The sequence below is a fragment of the Salvelinus fontinalis genome, chromosome 26 (genome assembly GCF_029448725.1).
Source record: "Salvelinus fontinalis isolate EN_2023a chromosome 26, ASM2944872v1, whole genome shotgun sequence".
NCBI classification, from domain to species: domain Eukaryota; kingdom Metazoa; phylum Chordata; class Actinopteri; order Salmoniformes; family Salmonidae; genus Salvelinus; species Salvelinus fontinalis.
The window spans coordinates 26282420-26303088 of record NC_074690.1 but is presented as its reverse complement, the minus strand read 5'-3'; the positions used below and the strand labels follow the sequence as shown (position 1 = coordinate 26303088).

Sequence of the window (20669 nt, the reverse complement as noted above, 5' to 3'; positions counted from 1 at the left end):
TATGTTTCTTGAGAAATATATTTGTATGAATAACAATAACAAAGGGGTTCATTTAAAGTAAATTCTGGATTCTTTAAATACCAATTTAGATGACGCAAGTAAAAAAATGCAATGGACTAGAATCCCTAAGAACCCCTCTTAGACAGAAGCCAGGAAAATAAGTAAACAGCCAGGTTGTCTATCTGATTTTGGATATATTTATTCGCTGTTGTAACTCAAACAGCTCAGCAAGCTATCAAAGGGATGAGTTGTCCCTCAGATAGCACACTGTATGGCATCTAGTCTACTGTAGGAATTACAGTGTACTAGAACAATGGATTTTTCAAAAAGAAAACACCAAGGTTCTGGGGAAAAGCCGGCCTCCCCTCCAAAGTCTGCTGGTGCAGACACGGCATCATAAACACCTTTGAACTTGGTACATTACACTGACACCGTAATAGAGCAGACATCAGAGTTCCAAGTATGTTCTAAGAGGCGGTACTATTCAATTTACTGACAGGTTACACAGGGTAGTTAGAAGTCGGGAGGTCTCTCTCTACCTTATTTCCCAGATTCCTGGAGCACTCCGTGGAAGTCTGATCCATCAGTCTTATCTATGACCCCTTATCACCTTTTAAATTACATTAATGGCACCTTTATCAAATAAAAAACACGATGACTCACAAGTGGAAAAGTCATGCCTCTTTCCAAATTGAGGACATTTGGGTGATAAGAAAGGTGTGGGGAAATTGTTGATAGAAATGGGCATTTGGACGAGTCAAGTGTCAACTTTGAATTTTTTTAATGGAAAGCATGGGTGTTCATACTGTTGATGTTACAGTATTTTTATTGTCTTGCTTTATACTGAAAGGGGTCAAGTACTGATGTTAGATCATGTTTAGAAGTTGTTACATTATGTAACATACAATTAAAGTCGGAAGTTTACATACACTTAGGTTGGAGTCATTAAAACTCGTTTTTCAACCACTCCACACATTTCTTGTTAACAAATTATAGTTTTGGCAAGTCGGTTAGGACATCTACTTTGTGCATGACACAGGTAATCTTTCCAACAATTGTTTACAGACAGATTATTTCACTTATAACCCCCTGTATCACAATTCCAGTGGGTCAGAAGTTTACATAAACTAAATTGACTGTGCCTTTAAACAGCTTGGAAAATTCCAGAAAATGATGTCATGGCTTTAGAAGCTTTTGATAGGCTAATTGACATAATTTGAGTCAATTGGAGGTGTACCTGTGGATGTATTTCGAGGCTTACCTTCAAACTCAGTGCCTCTTTGCTTGACGTCATGGAAAAATGAAAAGAAATCAGCCAAGACCTCAGAAAAAATTTGTAGACCTCCACAAGTCTGGTTCATCCTTGGGGGCAATTTCCAAACGCCTGAAGGTACAATGTTCATCTATACAAACAATAGTATGCAAGTATAAACACCATGGGACTACGCAGCCGTCATACCGCTCAGGAAAGAGACGCGTTCTGTCTCCTAGAGATGAATGTACTTTGATGCGAAAAGTGCAAATCAATCCCAGAACAACAGCAAAGGCCCTTGTGAAGATGCTGGAGGAAACAGATACAAAAGTATCTATATCCACAGTAAAATGAGTCCTATATCAACATGAGGAATGGGACAAAATTCACCCAACTTATTGTGGGAAGCTTGTGGAAGGCTACCCAAAACGTTTGACCCAAGTTAAACAATTTAAAGGCAATTCTACCAAACACTAATTGAGTGCATGTAAACTTCTGACCCACTGTCAGGAATTGTGAAAAACTGTGTTTAAATGTATTTGGCTAAGGTATATGTAAACTTCCGACTTCAACTGTACGTGTTGCAAAACAACAGCTTTATGTTAGGCACCATAGTAGAAATGTATGAAGACCACAGTATTGTATTACAAATGCACCTGAAACCAATATGGTCCATGAGCCAGTTTAAAAGCCTATTTGACTTACAAAGGGAGTATCAACAAATTTTGCCAAAGAGTCTGTTTTAATTACCGGCCAAATTATTTTGTAAAAAACAAAACAATTAAATAGATTTATTTACGGCTTGGCAGCTTCGAAAGGCAAGGAAAATTGTTTTGGAGTGGGGGCTAGCTTTGAGCAGGGGAGAAAGTCTGCAGAAATCTCCCCAGCAGCTGCCATTCTACTGTGATGTGGATTCAGGTACAACCTGGAGTGTTTGAAATGACTCCATCGGCCCGGGGAAAGCCAACAGTATCTTTGGCAGTCACCGCTTATTTTCTTATTGTTGGCACAGCAACTTTAAGGTTAAGTTAAAACGTTAAAGGCTTTCATTATGACGCATTTAAGATTTTTATGTAACATAAATTTGACAATTGCGTGCCATTGCCGAGTTAGACAGAACTCCCCAAAGTTCTGCAAAAATGGTTAAACGCAGTGCCCTATTCCTGTCTCACGTGCAAAATACTGAATCACAGCTCTGAGAGGTCAGGGATCAGCTCTTTACTAGGTGTTAATTAATTACATGAAAAGGCAATGGTATCCACTATTGGCGCTTCCCAATGTGGGTTTGGTTGAATTCTGTTGATGTTGATGCTTGTAAGTAGGAAGTTGCCTTGTTTTTGATGATGTCATCTTTTGGATGCTACCTTTAATAAGAGTTTCCTTTTTTCCAGCCCTTTGGGGGAGATGGTTGGTGTGACACCATCAACAACCGGGCCTACTGCGAGTATGATGGAGGGGACTGCTGTCCATCCACACTCTCAACCAGAAAGGTAAATTAACCAATTTTTTTCTATACTTAATTTTACATTGACATTTTAGGCATTTAGCAGATGCTCTTATCCAAAGTGACTTACACTTAGTGCATTTATCTTAAGATAACTAGGTGGGACAACCACATATCACAGGCCTAGAAAGTATAATTTCTTCAATATCGTAGCTGTCAGTAGAATCAGAGCTAGAAGGGGAGGGAGGTCAAGTGCAAGTGCTGGTTAAGTTTTTTTTGGTGAGGAGGATTATTTAAGATACTGTTTGAAGAGGTAGGGTTTCAGATGTTTTCGGAAGATGGGCAGGGACTCTCACTTCCATGTGAGAGTCAGTCTACTGCTGTGGGAATGTTTTTCTCCCACATACCTGCTATTTTGCTTACTGTATAATCATGGTGCCTATTCATTCCTGGGAGTGCTGCAGCCAGTTAACTGGAGGTCATTAGTCTCTATCATGTCTGTAGCTATGACTCATGGCGGTAGCACAGCTATTCCCGGTTCCCCCTTGAATGAGTAAGCACAGCAACGGAGTGCGTGTCATAAATACATCAGCAGCTAAATAGTATTTTATGAGGGGAAGGCTTAGTGTCCGTGGTCTTCTGCAACTCTAAAACACCAGTTAAATTATAAGGCTCTGAGAAAGTGAAATAAAACCTAAGCGACAGCATCCTGCCACTGTGGGTCCAGCGGAACTGTGGAGCAGTGGTGTTTATGCAGCCCATGGAAATGCTTCTGGTCTTAAAGGCACTTCTCTGATTGGCCACTTTAATTTGTAGAGTCTGGTTTTGGGTCCAAAGGTCCAAGCTAGCAGCAGAAGACTTGGATAGTAAACTAGGAAGATGATTCAGTCCACTCGCTTCCAGTTGAAGGAGAGACGTGTAATGAGCCTCGATGTGCTCTACATGTTTGTACAGTGCAATCCATTCATTCAATTAATGAGTTATCTAAAACACATTTTATTCAATTTTCAAAGCAGTTTTGTGAAGTCATGATAAACATTGGTTAGCAACTACTCAGAAGTACATACAAAACAGTCCAAGATTTGGCTTTTGTTTGACGCAAGCAGGAAAAACATCCAGCCCCTGTTGTCCAAAGGTTGTTAGAACAAAGCAAAAGCAGCAGAGTATAGTTTTGACCCAAATGACACCCTCTTCCCTACATAGTGCACTATATCATTTGGCTCACCACTGCCTCCATCAATGAACCAACATAGGGCTTAGGAAACACTTTGTTGCCAAACAAACACATGTTTAATGGGAGAGAGCAGTCTCTGATCTGTATTTCTCTTCTTAACCTTCTGGAACAGTTGCTAAGTCTTCAATAAAACTATTACCTCCATTAAACATCAATGAAATCAATGCTAGGCTAGCCTCAGCATTTAGCTAGCCTCATGTTTACATTTCTTGCAACAGACTGCTAGGCAGGGCATCTGGGTTTATTTTGCAACCTGTGGTGATGGCTTGCTTCCTAGACAAGACCTGGCAACCCCTGTTGTTGATTCTTAACATGTGTTCATCCGTTCACCTCTGTGGTGTATTCCCTCCCCCGATATTCAAGGTTTCTCACCGTTGAGTCCATGGTGAACCATTTGACATCACTCCCTTCATTTATCTCTCTGGAGACATTTGTTTCTCTTTAAAATTGTGAAGAAATAAAACATGTGTAGAGCTCACACATATAATACTATGCAAACTATTGGATAGGTAGGATAAACAACTGGCTTCTTATGGGCATAGTTTGAAGTTTATTGCATTGTTAAATGTATGCAATTACATTGTGTATGTATTAGTTAAGTTGGGGAAATGACCTCTGGTTGTGATTTTATTGCCTCTTGAGATTTGTTTGTTTCTAATCTCCTGGTTACTTGACTGATTGACAGGTCATTCCGTTTGGTGCCAACTGTGATCAGGATGAATGCAATTGCCGTGATCCAAACGCCGAGGAGAACAAGAGTAAAGCCAAATACTTGGAAGCAGGACTGTTATGAACGATGGATCGTTATGTGTGAACAGGGCCAAGGCTGGCTCACAATGAAACAACACCAGATGAACTTCACCCCTGGACATGATATATTTCCATTTTGTTTTCCTATTAGGGAGCAATGAAGGTAATCTCTTCTTAGACAAAAAATAAAAACTGTTTTAATATTGTAGCTTTTAGGATTACAACACAATAACTAATCTGTAAAGACGACTAACTTGTATAGAATAATATATTTGGGGAATCTCTAATTTAGTAGATGTGGTTATGGAAGACTACAGTATTATAACATCATATCACATAATACATATGTATGCATATCATAGGTACCTAACTTAACACCTTCTGCTAAGAGAGTTGTTGTTAGATGTAGCAGTTCTCAATATTCCATGCAGATATTGTGTAATCCTGTTCTGTGTGATATTATACTGTACTTTACACTTGATGTTGAATAAACCGTAATAAACACTGATTCTATCTCACTGTTTCTGGATCTCCACACCCCTCTGAAAATAAGGGGGACACATACATGAAATGTTATTTGTCACCTGCTCCGTAAACAACAGGTGTAGACTAACAGTGAAATGCTTACTCACGGGTCCTTTTCCAACAAGATAAATGTAAAGATAAAAAGAAAATTATAATAATTGTAACACGAGGAATAAATACACAGTGAATAACGAATAAGAGTTACGAGTAAAAAATGACATGGCTATATAATTGAGGTAGCTATGTAGAGTTTAAGTCGGAAGTTTACATACACGTAGGTTGGAGTCATTAAAACTCATTTTTCAACCACTCCACACATTTCTTGTTAACAAACTATAGTTTTGGCAAGTCGAATAAGAAATCTACTTTGTGCATGACACAAGTCGTTTTTCCAACAATTGTTTACAGACAGATTATTTCACTTATAATTCGCTGTATCACAATTCCAGTGGGTCAGAAGTTTACGTACACTAAGTTGACTGTGCCTTTAAACAGCTTGGAAAATTCCAGAAAATGATGTCATGGCTTGAGAAGCTTGTGATAGGCTAATTGGCATCATTTGAGTCAATTGGAGGTGTACCTGTGGATGTACTTCAAGGCCTACCTTCAAACTCAGTGACTCTTTGCTTGACATCATGGGAAAATTAAAAGAAATCAGCCAAGACCTCAGAAAAAAATTGTAGACCTCCACAAATCTGGTTCATCCTTGGGAGCAATTTCCAAACGCCTGAAGGTACCACATTCATCTGTACAAACAATAGTACGCAAGTAAACACCATGGGCCCACGCAGCCGTCATACCGCTCAGGAAAGAGCGATGAATGTAGAGATGAATGTACTTTGGTGCGAAAAGTGCAAATCAATCCCAGAACAACAGCAAAGGACCCTGTGAAGATGCTGGAGGAAACAGGTACAAAAGTATATATATCCACAGTAAAACAAGTCCTATATCGACATAACCAGAAGGCTGCTCAGCAAGGAAGATGCCACTGCTCCAAAACCCCAATAAAAAGGCCAGACTATGGTTTGCAACTGCACATGGGGACAAAAATCATACTTTTTGGATTGACGTCCTCTAGTCTAATGAAACAAAAATAGAACTGTTTGGCCATAATAACCATTGTTATGTTTGAAGGATAACGGGGGAGGCTTGCAAGCCGAAGAACACCATTCCAACCGTGAAGCACGGGGTGGAGAAATCATGTTGTGGGGGTGCTTTGCTACAGGAGGGACTGGTGCACTTCACAAAATAAATGGCATCATGAGGATGGAAAATTATGTGGATATATTGAAGCAACATCTCAAGACATCAGTCAGGAAGTTAAAGCTTGGTTGCAAATGGGTCTTCCAAATGGACAAAGACCCCAAGCATACTTCCAAAGTTGTGGCAAAATGGCATAAGGACCACAAAGTCAAGGTATTGGAGTGGCCATCACAATGCCCTGACCTCAATCCTATAGAACATTTGTGGGCAGAACTGAAAAAGTATGTGCGAGCATGGAGGCCTACAAACCTGACTCAGTTACACCAGCTCTGTCAGGAGGAATGGGCCAAAATTCACCAAACTTATTGTGGGAAGCTTGTGGAAGGCTACCCGAAACGTTTGACCCAAGTTAAACAATTTAAAGGCAATGATACCAAATACTAATTGAGTGTATGTAAACTTCTGACCCACTGGGAATTGTGATGAAAGAAATAAAAGCTGAAGTAAATCATTCTCTCTACTAATATCTGACATTTTAGATTCTTAAAATAAAGTGGTGATCCTAACTGACCTAAGACAGGGAATTTTTACTAGGATGTCAGGAATTGTGAAAAACTGAGTTTAAATGTATTTGGATAAGGTGTATGTAGTCTTCCGACTTCAACTGTCTAGGTAGGGGTAAAGTAACCAGGCAACAGGATGGACAATAGACAGCAGGAGCGTGTGTGCTGAGTGTGAAAGTGTGTGTGGCGTCAGTATGCAGGTGTGTGCGTAAGGATGTGTAGTGTGTGTGTTGGGACGTCAGTGTAAGTATGTGTGAGTTTGTGGGTCCAGTGTGTGTATGCATAGAGTCAGTGCAAGAGAGTGCAAAAGAGGCTCAATGTAGGTAGTCCGGGTACCTATTTGAATAGCTATTTTGCAGGCTTGTTGAGCAGTCTAATGGCTTGTGGGTTGAAGCTGTTCAGGGTCCTCCTGGTTCCAGACTTGGTGCATTGGTACAGCTTGGTGGAGCAGATGGAGTGGAGCAGATGTAAAACCTTTTGAGGATCTGAGGGCCCATGACAAATCTTTTCAGCCTCCTGAGGGGGAATAAGCGCTGTCGTGCCCTCTCCACAACTGTGTGGGTGTGTGTGGACGATGTTAATTCCTTAGAGATGTGTACACCAAGGAACTTGAAGCTCTCAATCCTCTCCACTTCAGCCCCATCACTGTGGATGGGGGCACGCTCACCTGTCCGTTTCCTGTGTTCCACGCAGGTCTCTAAACTCATCCCTAAAGGCTGCCTCATCATCGTTAGTCATACCTGTTGGTGTCGTGGGTGAACAGAGAGTACAGGAGGGAACTAAGCACACACCCCAGAGGGGCTTCTGTGTTGATGGTCAGCGTGGCGGATGTGTTGTTGCCTACCCTCACCACCTGAGGGCAGCTCGTTAGGAAGTGAAGGATACAGTTGCAGAGGGAGGTGTTCAAGCCCAGGGTCCTAAGCTTGGTGATGAAAATGGAGGGGACTATGTTGTATGAACAGCCTTCTTACAAAGGTATTCCTTTTGTCCATGTGGGTGGGAGTAGTATGGAGTGCAATAGAGATTTGGAGTGGGTCCAGGGTGTCTGGGATGATGGTGTTTATATGAGCCATGACCATCATTTCAAAACATTTCATGGGTATAGATGTGAGTGCTACAGGAAGATAGTAATTTAGGCAGGTTACCTTGGCGTTCTTTGGCATGGGGACTATGGTGGTCTGCTTGAAACAAGTTGGTATTACGGACCAGGTCAGAGATACGTGGAAAATGTCAGTGAAGACACTTGCCAGCTAGTCAAATCAAATCGAATTTTATTGGTCACATACACATATTTAACAGATGTTATTGCGGGCGTTGCGAAATGCTTGTGTTCCTAGCTCCAACATTGCAGTAGTACCTAACAATTCACAACAATACACACACATCTAAAAGTAAAAGTAAATATATAAATATTAGATTGAGCAATGTCAGAGTGGCATTGACAAAAATGCAGTATAATAGAAAACAGTATATGTATATGAGATGAGTAAAGCAGTAAGTAAACATGATTAAAGTGACTAGTGTTCCATTATTAAAGTGGCCAGTGATTACATGTCTATGTATATAGGGCAGCAGCCTCTAAGTTGCAGAGTTGCGTAACCGGGTGGAAGCCGGCTAGCGATGGCAAAAGTTTTGGAAAACCTGGTGAACTCACAGTTCAAAGACTTTCTTTATAATAACTCAGTTTTATCTCAATTCCAGTCGGGTTTTAGAGCCAAGTATAGTACAATTACTGTTGTAAGGTTGTAGGTGATATTCTAGATGCTCAGGACATGACAAATCCCTGTGTTTAACTTTTATTGACTTATCGAAGGCCTTCGACACTGTTGACAATGCCCTGCTGTTGTATAGACTAAAAAAGGTTAGTTTAAGTGTTGATGCATTGGAATGGTTCCAAAACTACCTTTCTGACAGAACACAGTGTGTAGCTAAGGAGGGTATGAAATCTGAGTTTCGAAGGTTTACAAAAGGAGTTCCCCAGGGCTCAATTTTACGTCCGATCCTTTTTACACTGTATATAAATGATAAAGGGAAGACTGTTGACTCTGCAAATCTCCATCTATATGCTGATGACACAATTATTTATTCTAGAGCATCTAATATTGAGAAGGCTTTTCAGGACTTACAGTTGGCCTTTGATGTTATTCGAAGGCAGCTTTTCCAATTGAAACTTGTGCTTAATGGAAGGAAAACAAAGTTTATGCTTTTCTCTTCCCTGAAAGTTAACAGATAGTCACTTGCAGATTTTAACTATAACAGGCCAGAAATATGATAGGGTCCCCTCCTATAAGTATTTTGGGATTTGGTTAGATGAAAAGTTGAATTTTAAACAGCACATTGATACCTTGACCAAGAAACTGAAGTTGAAATTGGATTTTTATTTCAGGAACAAATCATGCTTTTCAATGTTAGTCTGAAAATATATTGTTCAAAGCACTTTTTTATCTGTGCTGGATTATGGTGATATTGTCTATATGCAGGCCTCAGCAAGTACCTTGAAAACTCTGGACCCATTGTGCTTTAAGATTTATTACAAATGCTTGATCACTTACCCATCACTGTGATTTGTATGCTATGGTACAATGGACCTCTCTCTCCACCAGGAGGCTAAAGCACTGGGACACTTTTGTGTACAAAGCATTGATGGGACAACTCCCTTCGTATCTCTGCTCAGTCACTAAATATAGTCTTTGTTCACAGTCGCTGCTGTCCATGTCTGTTCCTAAGGCTAGAACTGAGATGGGGATAACATATTTTTCCCATAATGCCCCTTCATCCTGGAACATGCTTCAGAAGATTTTAAAGTTATGGGATTTAGTGTCCTTGCCTGTTTTTTAGACTCTGATCGACAACACTGTTTGTGATAACTGGAGTTGTTTCTAATCTTCAATTGTATCTTTAACTTGTGACACTTTGTCTTTTGTGTGTATTCTGTATTTGTTTCAATCTCTCGTTCCCAGCTTTGATGCACCTGTATTGACCTCGCCTTCTGGATGATAGCGGGGTAAAGGGGGAGGATAGGGAGATTGAATATGTCTGTAAACACTCTGGCCCCATGGCCTTGCGAATATTAACCTGTTTAAAGGTCTTACTCACATCGGCTACCGAGAGTGAGATCACACAGTTGTCTGGAACAGCTGGTTCTCTCATGCATGGTTCAGTGTTGCTTGCCTCGAAGCGAGCATTGAAGGCATTTAGCTCTTTAGTATCTTGCATACATCGTGTGCCCCTAAGGATATACACTGAGTGTACAAAACATTAGGAGCACCTGCTCTTTCCATGGCATAAACTTACCAGGTGAATCCAGGTGAAAGCTATGATCCCTTGTTGATTTCACTTGTTAAATCAACTTTAATCAGTGTAGATGAAGGGGAGGAGACAGGTTAAATATGTATTTTAAGCCTTGAGACAATTGAGACATAGATTGTGTATTTCTGCAATTCAGAGGGTGAATGGGCAAGACAAAATATTTAAGTGCCTTTGAACGGGGTATGGTAGTAGGTGCCAGGCACACTGGTTTGGGTGTGTCAAGAACTGCAAAGCTGCTGCGTTTTCACATTCATCAGTTTCCCGTGAGTATCAAGAATGGTCCACCAACCAAAGGTCATGATGTGCCATCAAACAGGAAATGCGTCAACACAGGACTAAAATCGAGTCCTACTACACTGGCTCTGATGCTCGTCGGATGTGGCAGGGCTTGCAAACTATCACAGATTACAAAGGGAAACCCAGTGACGCGAGCCTACCAGACAAGCTAAATTCCTTCTATGCTCACTTTGAGGCAAGCAACACTGAACCATGCATGAGAGCACCAGCAGTTCCAGATGACTGCGTGATCTCGCCCTCGGTAGCCTATGTGAGTAGGACCTTTAATTAAACAGGTTAACATTCACAAGGCTGCGGGGCCAGACAGATTACTAGGATGTGTACTCAGAGCATGCGCTGCCCAGCTGGCGGGTGTCTTCACTGACATTTTCAACCTCTCCCTGACTCAGTCTATAATACCTACATGTTTCAAGCAGACCACCATAGTCCCTGTGCCCAAGAACGCCAAGGTAACCTGTCTAAATGACTATTGCCCCGTAAATAACTATTACCCCCCACATCTGTAGAGTCCATGCCCTGGCGAATTGAGGCTGTTCTGAGGTCAAAAAGGGGTGCAAGGTGCTGTTTTGTGTTTTGTGCACTCAGTGTATAAGTGAGAAGCTGAGCCGAGACTTAACATGTCTTTTGGCGTTGTTATTTGGTTTAAACCATCGCGTTTGAGGCTCAACAATCCCTAAGAAATACTCCAATCAGTGCGACATGAGTTAACTTGAGTTAACTGACTGAAAATGAACTAGACCTAGACATGGTGACTGATCAGGAAACTTTTTTTTTAGAACATCCAACATTCCAAAATGTCATAATATATTGTTTATTATTCTTTGAAATAGCAAAGATCAAAGGGAAAAAGGGAACATTAGATTATCCACATAGACATAATAGTATAACATGCAGATTTTTGTTAGTTTTCCTCCGCTTTAGTTTCCATCAGCTTTATGATGTGTATGGTAACAATTCTGATGCACTTCTGATGGATAATAACATTTGTTAAGCATTATAATCTGTCCATTTTTGTAATCCACTTCATTGTATTGATAAAACAAACCTCTCCATTATTTTGGGAAACAGTCTCAGAATAAAAATATTGCAAACATACACAAAACATGTATACATAATGAATGCTCACACCTCTCGTGTGCAAATTGAAACAAAAAAAAGCATACCTACCAATGGTTTTCTCATAATGAAAGACATATCCTTACAGCTGAGGCCCACTGTTATTAATGTTATAATAGAAATCATTTGTAATACAAAATGTACAGAAGCTAACCACTGTGCTGTTATTTGATGCATTGGTGAACCTATGAAAATATCTTCAAGCATTTGTTTTCAAGTCCATGTAATGGGGATAACTATTGCATTATCAAAATGTGTGAGGAGCATAATTGTTTTTTAAAGAAAACACTCTGCATTTGGTTTATATTAATTGCAAGTGTGTGCTGCTTTGAAATGCTATTGTTTTAAATGTATGAAAACGTATTATAGTAAAACAAAGGTATCAAAGGTATTAGTGTTTTTACAGGATCACATCATGTATATTCTTAAGACACATACAAATTTAAATTTCTAAACATACTACGGATAAACAATGTAAAACATTGATTTGCTGTTATCTTTCATTTTGTAATAGAAATGCTGATTCAAAGATAGCCATTTGTTGATTTCAGAATGATTAGGAATTCATTGATGTAGCAAATGCTGTCATTTGGGTTTGGTAACTTTTACCATTTAGAGCCACGCTGTCTGTACATGACCTCCCAACCTTCTGAAATGACCACTAATGTATATACTGACTGTCTAAATACAAAAGACCTGTACAATAGCTTAAATATGAATGTATACTTGAATACTACATTCAACATGTTACAGTAAATAACAAAATCTTCATAATCCTAATATATACATTTTTGGGGTTCAGGATTGTTGGTGCAACTTCCAAACGTCCAAAAAGTCATGAAAAGTGCTGTCTAAATGCAATTAAGCATTGAGAAAGGTACATGTACACTTTGTTACTGTACATGTGCATTATTGTTATATCTTGCTCTAATAATATTTTAAATAAACCCTCCTCACCTCTCAAACCCACCCTACTTTGAAATCAGGTTCCTATAACAATAAATAAGGGTTAGAACACACAATAATTAAAAAGCAGACATGATGATAATCCCAAAAGCACAATTACACACTTACAGATCCTCAAGACGCATTATTTGCTGTGTGACGTTCAACGTTCTTTGGGCTCCCCATAATCATTGTACATGACTGGCAGGTTCTGTTCGTCGCAGGCCTTTCGCACATCCTGGCCTAGGTCCACCCAGTTGAGACCAAAGGCCTTGGTGTCTGTGTAGCGGCAGGACAGGTACTTGAGGGACATCCTGCGCAGGCCGATCTTGGGCTCCTGGAGAAGATTCCTGCACCAGCCACTCAGGTCGTCCAGCTGGGAGAGAATCAGACCAGCTTTCCTACAAAGGAACACAACACTCCTCAGCAAACACAAACTACCTTGAAATCAGGTTCCTATAATATTACCTGCCACAGTGCTACACAGTACAGGCATAAAATGCACAGGTGTCTTAACATGGATAACTATTGGTAATTATGACGTATTGTTAACACATTAGTAATATACACAATTTACCTCAAATCAAATTATTTCCAAGGACAAACTGTACATAGACAGGGCCCTAACACAAAAGAAAATATCTTAAAGCTAGAATCCATAGCGGTGAAACCTATATCTATGGAGGGGTGAAGCTGCCACATCAGTTTGCGATATTACAACAACAAAGACGTTACTTCAAACAACGAACACTGTTTTTTTCTCCCTCTGATATCATTCCACATCATCACACGAACGATAGAACAGCAGTGTATCTGCAAAGTTTTTTTTTACCACGATGCTGGATGCTTATATACTCAAAACAAAAACAATAACAAATGCGCATGGGGCGGCCAGTGGCGCTGTTTCGCCTATTGTGGATCTCGGTTTCTTGTAGAATTATCTCAATAGAACAAGAAGAAAAAGTAAGATTGATGGAAATACCTAATACACAAATTATGTAATTCTGTCTGGATTGAGGTAAAATCTAAGTATTTGGTGTTCTCACCTTAAATGATGCAAATCAAAAGTTGGATAGAGCGGGTCACTCATAAATCACACGTTGCGTCTTCACCATCATTTTGACAATACGACACTCTAAACCCACATCTTCCTTGCAGGAAGAGACTGGGCATGAGGTGGAATAAATAATTGATTAACTTTTAAGGTCAATATTTTACTGTTATTCATCCATTTCATAACCTGTACAAGGTCTACCCATGTTCAGATAACAGTGACGACACTGCATATTTTTTTCACTAATTGGTCTGTTGACCAATCAGATCAGCTCTGAAAAATATCTGATTTGAAATAATCTGATGTGATTGGTCAAAAGACCAATTAGTGGAAAAAATATAAGAATTGGGCTGCCTGTATAAACACAGCCACTGAAAGTGATGAAGCTGTCTCCACGATAAGTGGCTGACAGAAACAGTAACTGTACAGGATGGAAAGAGTGTCTCACTCCTCAGACATGGCTTCACCTCACTCACTGGCCAAACCAGGACCACCAAACTGCAATGTAAATAGTGAGACGTTTTTGGGTAGACTCATACTCTGTTATTAATGAAAAGCACATTATTCTCTCTTAATACTGTCATCTCTCCCAAATCCTACATTCAAAGCATTCCTAAGAACATCCACAGAATCTAATGTTTTCGGACATACTGTCCCTCTTAACTTGCTATTCATTGTGACTCATCTGATTGACTCATTGTTTTGTTGTTAGTCCAGGCGCAGGGTGGAATGAGGACAGCTTGTTCGTGTGCTTTTAGTGTCACAGGGTGAGACTTTCCAAAAAAGGACAATATCACTGTTTCATTGACATACTGTAATGGACTGTCATATTTCCATGTATTTGCATTCAACAGGGGAAAGCTAAGCGGTGACTGTAATATTATACATCCTCATATTGAGATTTTGTATTTCAAAGTAGGGGCAGGTTAATCAGTTCTCCCTTGAATATTGGATACTACTGTGTCTGTAGCGGAGGAGGGTGGTGGGAGGAGCTATAGGAGGACAGGTTCATTGTAATGCCTGGAATAGAATCAATGGAATGGTACCAAACACATCAAACACATGGAAACAACATTGATTCCATTCCAGCCATTTTGCCCATCCTCCTATAGCTCTTCCCACCAGCACCCTCTGGTCTGAAGCCTATGTTATGTTTACATAGAGATACTAAGCAACATCCCATTTGCATATGCTAGTCAAATAGAGCAGAACAACAGCTTAAATTCCCACAATTTATCATCTGCAGAGAACTGCAGAGAAAATAATATAACAGTACTTTTAAAGATGTAAAAATTCACAGACATATTGAGTCTTTAGTAAATAATCAGTGTGTCTGTACTAGGGATGCTGTCATTTATATCATCCTTCTAAATGTATTGTAATGACCTCGATAGATCATGAATGAGAGAATGTCCACAACAGTTCCCTAGTTCTCGAAATGAACGGTTGATTAACCCAGAACTCACACAGGCAACTGTCTGGCCGTAGCCTACGCCAAATAAATCTGATACAACAATAACAGGTATTCAACTCACTGTCGGGACATGAAGAGAGGGATAACAATGCAAGCATGGCAATATAATAGACATGTAGTGCCCAGCCCCTTGCTGTTCTACCAACCACAAGGATGTCTGGCACTGACACATTCCCTTGATTGGCAGAGAGTAGGGGGACTGGCATGCTGGACCCTGTGAAACCACACAACTGTCCAAGCGCGTCGCTACAATATATATTTTTCTAATACCTTGCCACATTTCAGTGGTTTAAGGAATTTAGATATTTATTTACTTAAAACAAAAACCTTCAGGTTTGTTATGCTTTAATTTGTCAAGAAATAACTATTTGGGCTTCAAATAGCAATGGTTGTCACCATAAATCCCAGCATGTATAGAAGTGGAAAATGGCTTCACATTTCCGAGGTACAGTACACTCACTATATCTCACTCTGTCAGGGCCCCTCTTTCAAATCTTCTTGACTCAGACAGCCACAGAGACCAGGGACTGGACCAAAAGAGCATCCATGATGCTAGGAAACCACCACTATGATGACTCTGTCTCTGTGTTACACAGATATACTATATGATGCGATACGATAAATGTATTGTCCATTTAAATAAACATTTTGAATGCATGCACTTTCATGTGTTGTGTGAACGTAAACTGTTGGACTTTTATGGTACAGTACCAGTACATACATTGCTGTCTATACCCAACAAACAGTTATGGGGTATATGTGTTGGTAAGACAGTCCACAACATGAGCTAATGGAAGAGTAATTGTGGTAATGTCTGAGGAAAATCTCTATAACTCCTAAACAGCCTTGATGAAATAAGGCCCTTTTTAACAAAAAAATGAAAAATCACAACAACATGAGCTCCACTTATCATGTCATCAAGCGAAATCCAACCATAACAATACTTAGCATCGCAGGCAATTTCCTGATTAGGATGTGTCATAAAAATAACTGTCAGTTCTCGGGCTGAAAAGGCAAGGAGACAGAGTAGAGACAGTGCAATACTCATGATAGGATTTTCTCCTACCAAGCCAACATCTAACATTTCTAAGTCAACATCCAGCCTCATGCCTTTAGTGATGGGTAGTAACGTAGCGATGACAAGATTGGGACATGGAGAGAAGTGTTGGGCTCAGGAGACAGACTTTGTCAGTTTATGTTTGGCTTGAACATCACACAATTTTGCAGGAAAAAGAAACAAGAACGTTCTCTGACAGGGGCCAACCTAACTCGTCAGTGAGATATGATATGTACAAAAGTTGAGAGTGGAATATTTCCAATGCTTTATAAAGATAGATCCATTACTTCACCAGTTTATTTTAACATATTGTTTACTCTGCTGAAACAAGTTTACATTTAGTCAGGGGCTGAGTGGGTGACTATTATCTGTATTTTGACTAGCTAATGAAAATTTTAATGGTCCACATTGTTTGTGACAGTGTAACCCCAGTGAATTGGAGGATTTCATAACAAGGAAAGTCATTTCTGGAGACAAGCCCTGTTACAGGCAATGTTGTCTGCTTTGTATTGGTGTGTGTGGAAACCAAAATCTCATTGTTTTGATTCAAATGGTACATTGATCCTTTCAGAACTGCTAGAGAGGCAGGGGGTATGGAACAAGTAAACAAGTGATGGGGGGTCTCCAATTATAGGAACCTCCTGGTCTTCTCCAGGAGCCCAACGCACCCAACACAAAAGGTCCATTGCAAACTGTGTCTAATCATGTTATTCTTATTCTAATTCTAAAGAATACATTACAAATACATCTCTTCAGTAACGCCTATAGCACAATGACATTTCCTGAGACAGCAGGCTTACACAATCACAACACACCATAACAACATGGAAAATCCTTCCCAACACGCTAACAATAGTCTTAAAGTATGGAGCAACTTAAAAGGTAGATATCTATCTACACGCTCTCCTCCTCTTACCTTTTCTCTTCGCTTGTGGACTTCAGGCCAAACCTTTATATCATGACCGCTAACCGCTACACAAAGCTTACATCGTTGTCATGTCATAGTCAACATAGCTACTAGAACTAACGCATTAGTAAACCCTCTACAATCATGCAGTACAGTGTACAGTCAGCAGCAAGCAGTTTAGCAGTTACACCGGCGGGCCCCAGTGGCAACAAATTAATAAAACCACAAACTTACCTTGACTTGGAAGAATTCCAGTGTTGGATAGCCATAGCCAGCTAGCTAACATAGCATCCCTCTCTGTTTGAACAGGTTTTTGATTAGGCCAAACTAGCTAGCTGTATTTCACGCTAGCTAAGTAAGTGAAAGTGAAAAAGTATATATGAAATATAGCTCTCTCTCTCTTGCTTCTCCTTAATTTTGGATAAAATTAATTTGTTCAAAACTGTTCAACTATTGTCTTTCTCTCTTTTTGAGTCAACTACTCGCCACATTTTATTCACTGAAGTGCTAGCTAGCTGTAGCTTATGCTTTCAGTACTAGAATCCTTCTCTGATCCTTTTATTTGGTGGACAACATGTCCGTTTATGCTGCAATAACTCTGATAGGTTGGAGAAATTCCTCCGGAAGTTGTCATAATTACTGTGTAAGTCTATGGAAGGGAGTGAGAACCATGAGGTTCCTAGGTTTTGTATTGAAGTCAATGTACCCAGGGGAGTACGGAAGCTAGCTGTCCTCCAGCTACACCATGGTGGTACCCTACAGAGTTCTGTTGAGGCTACTGTAGAACTTAATTGCAAAACAGTGTGTTTTAATCAATTATTTGGTGACGTGAATATATTTAGTTCAGTTTTATCAAAAAAGGCTAACTTTTTTAATGTTTCACTATTTACATTTTTCTGAAATTCACTGAGGAGGATGGGGAAGACCATGAAGAGCCTCCACTGGTTGAAATCTTCCTAGAAGTGACACATGGTTGACGGAGAGACATGTCAAAATGATTGAATGGAAGTTTGGCACTTTAGCGAGCCTTTATTCATATAAAAAAATGATATGTATTGAATTCTCCATGTGTTCTATATTAAAGAGCACTGCATTTAATATAACAGGCTTTTAAAATTCAATATTGGTGCACGCAAAAGGCACTCTTCTCGTGGAATGACCCAGCCAGTGCAGCCATCCTCCTTAACACTATATTGGTGTTTAGTGAGATAATGTCCAATTGATTACTAGGTTAATTTAAACCCATGTTTATAGTCCCCCGACCCTCACCTCAAATGCACTTACTTTGGTGCTTACTTGACATGAATCATCCCTCTGAAAATTGGGGGCTGTTAATGTAAGTGTATTTTAATGGAACACTTCAGAAGCAAACCAATTACTTCAACGCTTCCAATATGGGCTCGATTAAAAACAACCTTTAATTTAAAACTAAGGCCCTGATTCGGAGTTTGCAGTCGAAGACGTCTTAATCAGTTTCACCTGCTTCACCGTGCATCTACCAGCAACCGTACCTACACATTTTATTTCGGACACATGGCTCTGTTTATAAAGCATTTAGCTACAATTTCACATTATAATACTTATCTGCACTGAGTAACCAGTAAGGGGATAGCGGAGGCCTTCCTGCCTACTGTAAATTGACAGACGAATGTCAGAGGTACAATTGTCTCCAATAATTTTGAATTAATTTCCACTTTACCCAATTCATGCAAACGATGTCTACAATCAAATCCTGTATTTGGAATCTATTATAGACCAGTATGTGTTAAAAACACATCCAAAATGACCCACCCATGTAGGGACGGATTGTGATGCTACTACACAGTCTGGCGGGCGGTAGTTGTGCTGTCCTAACCAATATGCCATGATATTCTTGGACAGAGAGACAGAGACAGAGACAGAGACAGAGACAGAGAGACAGAGAGACAGAGAGAGAGACAGAGACAGAGGCAGAGGCAGAGACAGAGACAGAGACAGAGACAGAGACAGAGACAGATACAGAGACAGAGACAGAGACAGAGAGAGAGAGAGAGAGAGAGAGAGAGAGAGAGAGAGAGAGAGAGAGAGAGAGAGAGAGAGAGAGAGAGAGAGAGAGAGAGAGAGATATCCCCAGTTCATCCTCCCATCTCCAGGTGGGCCCCAGTTCATACCTGGGCCCCAGTTCATCCTCGCATCTCCAGGTGAACTCTCCGAAGCTCTCGTAACGCTGGTTGTAGTGGTAGAGCACACGGTGCAGGGTGGGAGAGCCCAGTTCCATCAGCGTATTGTAGGCCGTCTGCTGCTCCTTGCCACTTGTGTAACCATTGAACAGGTTGTAGATCTTGTCTGAAATCTCTGCAACAACACAGATCTGATCTCAGTACTGTATGTGGAGCCAATAAATAAAATTAAATGTTATTGATCACATACACATATTTAGCAGATGTTTATATGAAATTAGATGTAGTGAAATTCTTGACATGTGTGTCTCAATACGTTTTCAGATTGGTGACTACTGTTAGAAAATGTGTCTAAAAACCAAGATACAGATACAGAAACTGTCCATCCATGCATGAGAAATCCCACCTTGTGCTTTGACATCATCCACAGCAGGACAGGGGGTCTTGATGGTGACCTCAGTAGGACTGGAGCGACGGCCTGTGTTGTCCACTGCCCAGAGCCTAAACCTGAAAACCAACATATATGACTAGTGTTAGTTCATTGCAATGGGAGTGCATGCTACAGCAATAATGTGTGCAACTGCTAACTAGTACTTCAGGCTTTGAAAATAAAAATAAAAATGACCCTGAATCAAGTGGTTGAAATTAGATGCATTCAATGTTATTGTGACAAAATCATAACATTTTCTGATTGACTGTTGTAATGTGATAAAAATGCTAATAAAATCTGACAATAGACTAAATTTACAAAACAAGTGCGTGGATGTTAACATTTACTTGAAGCCTATCGCCATCTAGTGGAAGGAAACATTAACAACTACCACCTGCAGTGGTATCTGTGAAATAGTGTATTGTGTCTACCCCAAATAAATGTACTGTATGTATCCATGGTTATGAATACAATACAATACAGCCTGACAAATAAGGCACTGAGGTCACTGTCCAGTGTCAAGACAATAAGATAAATAAAATAATGTGTAAAATTAGGTTTCCTTTTTGGAACCTACAGAGCCGGTATTTTTACATTCTCAAAGCTGAACTGAAAGATTTTGCGAATACACTTGAACAGATATTCTAAAGAAGTAATCAAGCATTTCACTAACTGTACAGCACAGGTATAGAGAGATTTAATGATAAAAGGAAATATTTTGAAAATAACTGAATTTGCCTGTTGTAACAACTGTGCTGAACAGCCTGCCAACAAGGAGACTGACCAGAAGCAAAATGATGTAAAGATAAAGCGCATATGTTTTTGGTTGGGATATTCCTATTCCTTTACATCAGAACCATTTGAAGAGACAATGTGCTCAAGCTGAGAGTTTCTCCCACTCCCTCCTTTGTGTAATCTTTTCAGTGTGTCTACCCCATTTACAGAGCGTG

The 20669-nt window shown here is 40.0% G+C and overlaps 2 protein-coding genes across 13 annotated transcripts in view; one reads left to right on the top strand and one right to left on the bottom strand.

The window, feature by feature from the left end:
• LOC129824014 (pappalysin-2-like) overlaps nt 1–5182 on the top strand; it is a 66949-nt gene extending 61767 nt beyond the window's left edge. For both annotated transcript variants that reach the window (XM_055883270.1, XM_055883271.1), the window contains exons 22-23: nt 2644–2742; nt 4616–5182. In XM_055883270.1, coding sequence (XP_055739245.1) covers nt 2644–2742; nt 4616–4723 — 207 coding nt within the window. In that variant the 3' untranslated portion in view covers nt 4724–5182. The remainder of the gene's footprint in view (nt 1–2643; nt 2743–4615) is intronic.
• A 3043-nt stretch (nt 5183–8225) lies between these two features.
• The window catches only part of LOC129824015 (astrotactin-1-like), a 268685-nt gene continuing 256241 nt past the window's right edge, over nt 8226–20669 (bottom strand). For all 11 annotated transcript variants that reach the window (XM_055883272.1, XM_055883276.1, XM_055883273.1 and 8 more), the window contains 3 exons: nt 19696–19796; nt 19281–19464; nt 8226–13039 (listed from right to left, as the gene is read on the bottom strand). In XM_055883272.1, coding sequence (XP_055739247.1) covers nt 12802–13039; nt 19281–19464; nt 19696–19796 — 523 coding nt within the window. In that variant the 3' untranslated portion in view covers nt 8226–12801. The remainder of the gene's footprint in view (nt 13040–19280; nt 19465–19695; nt 19797–20669) is intronic.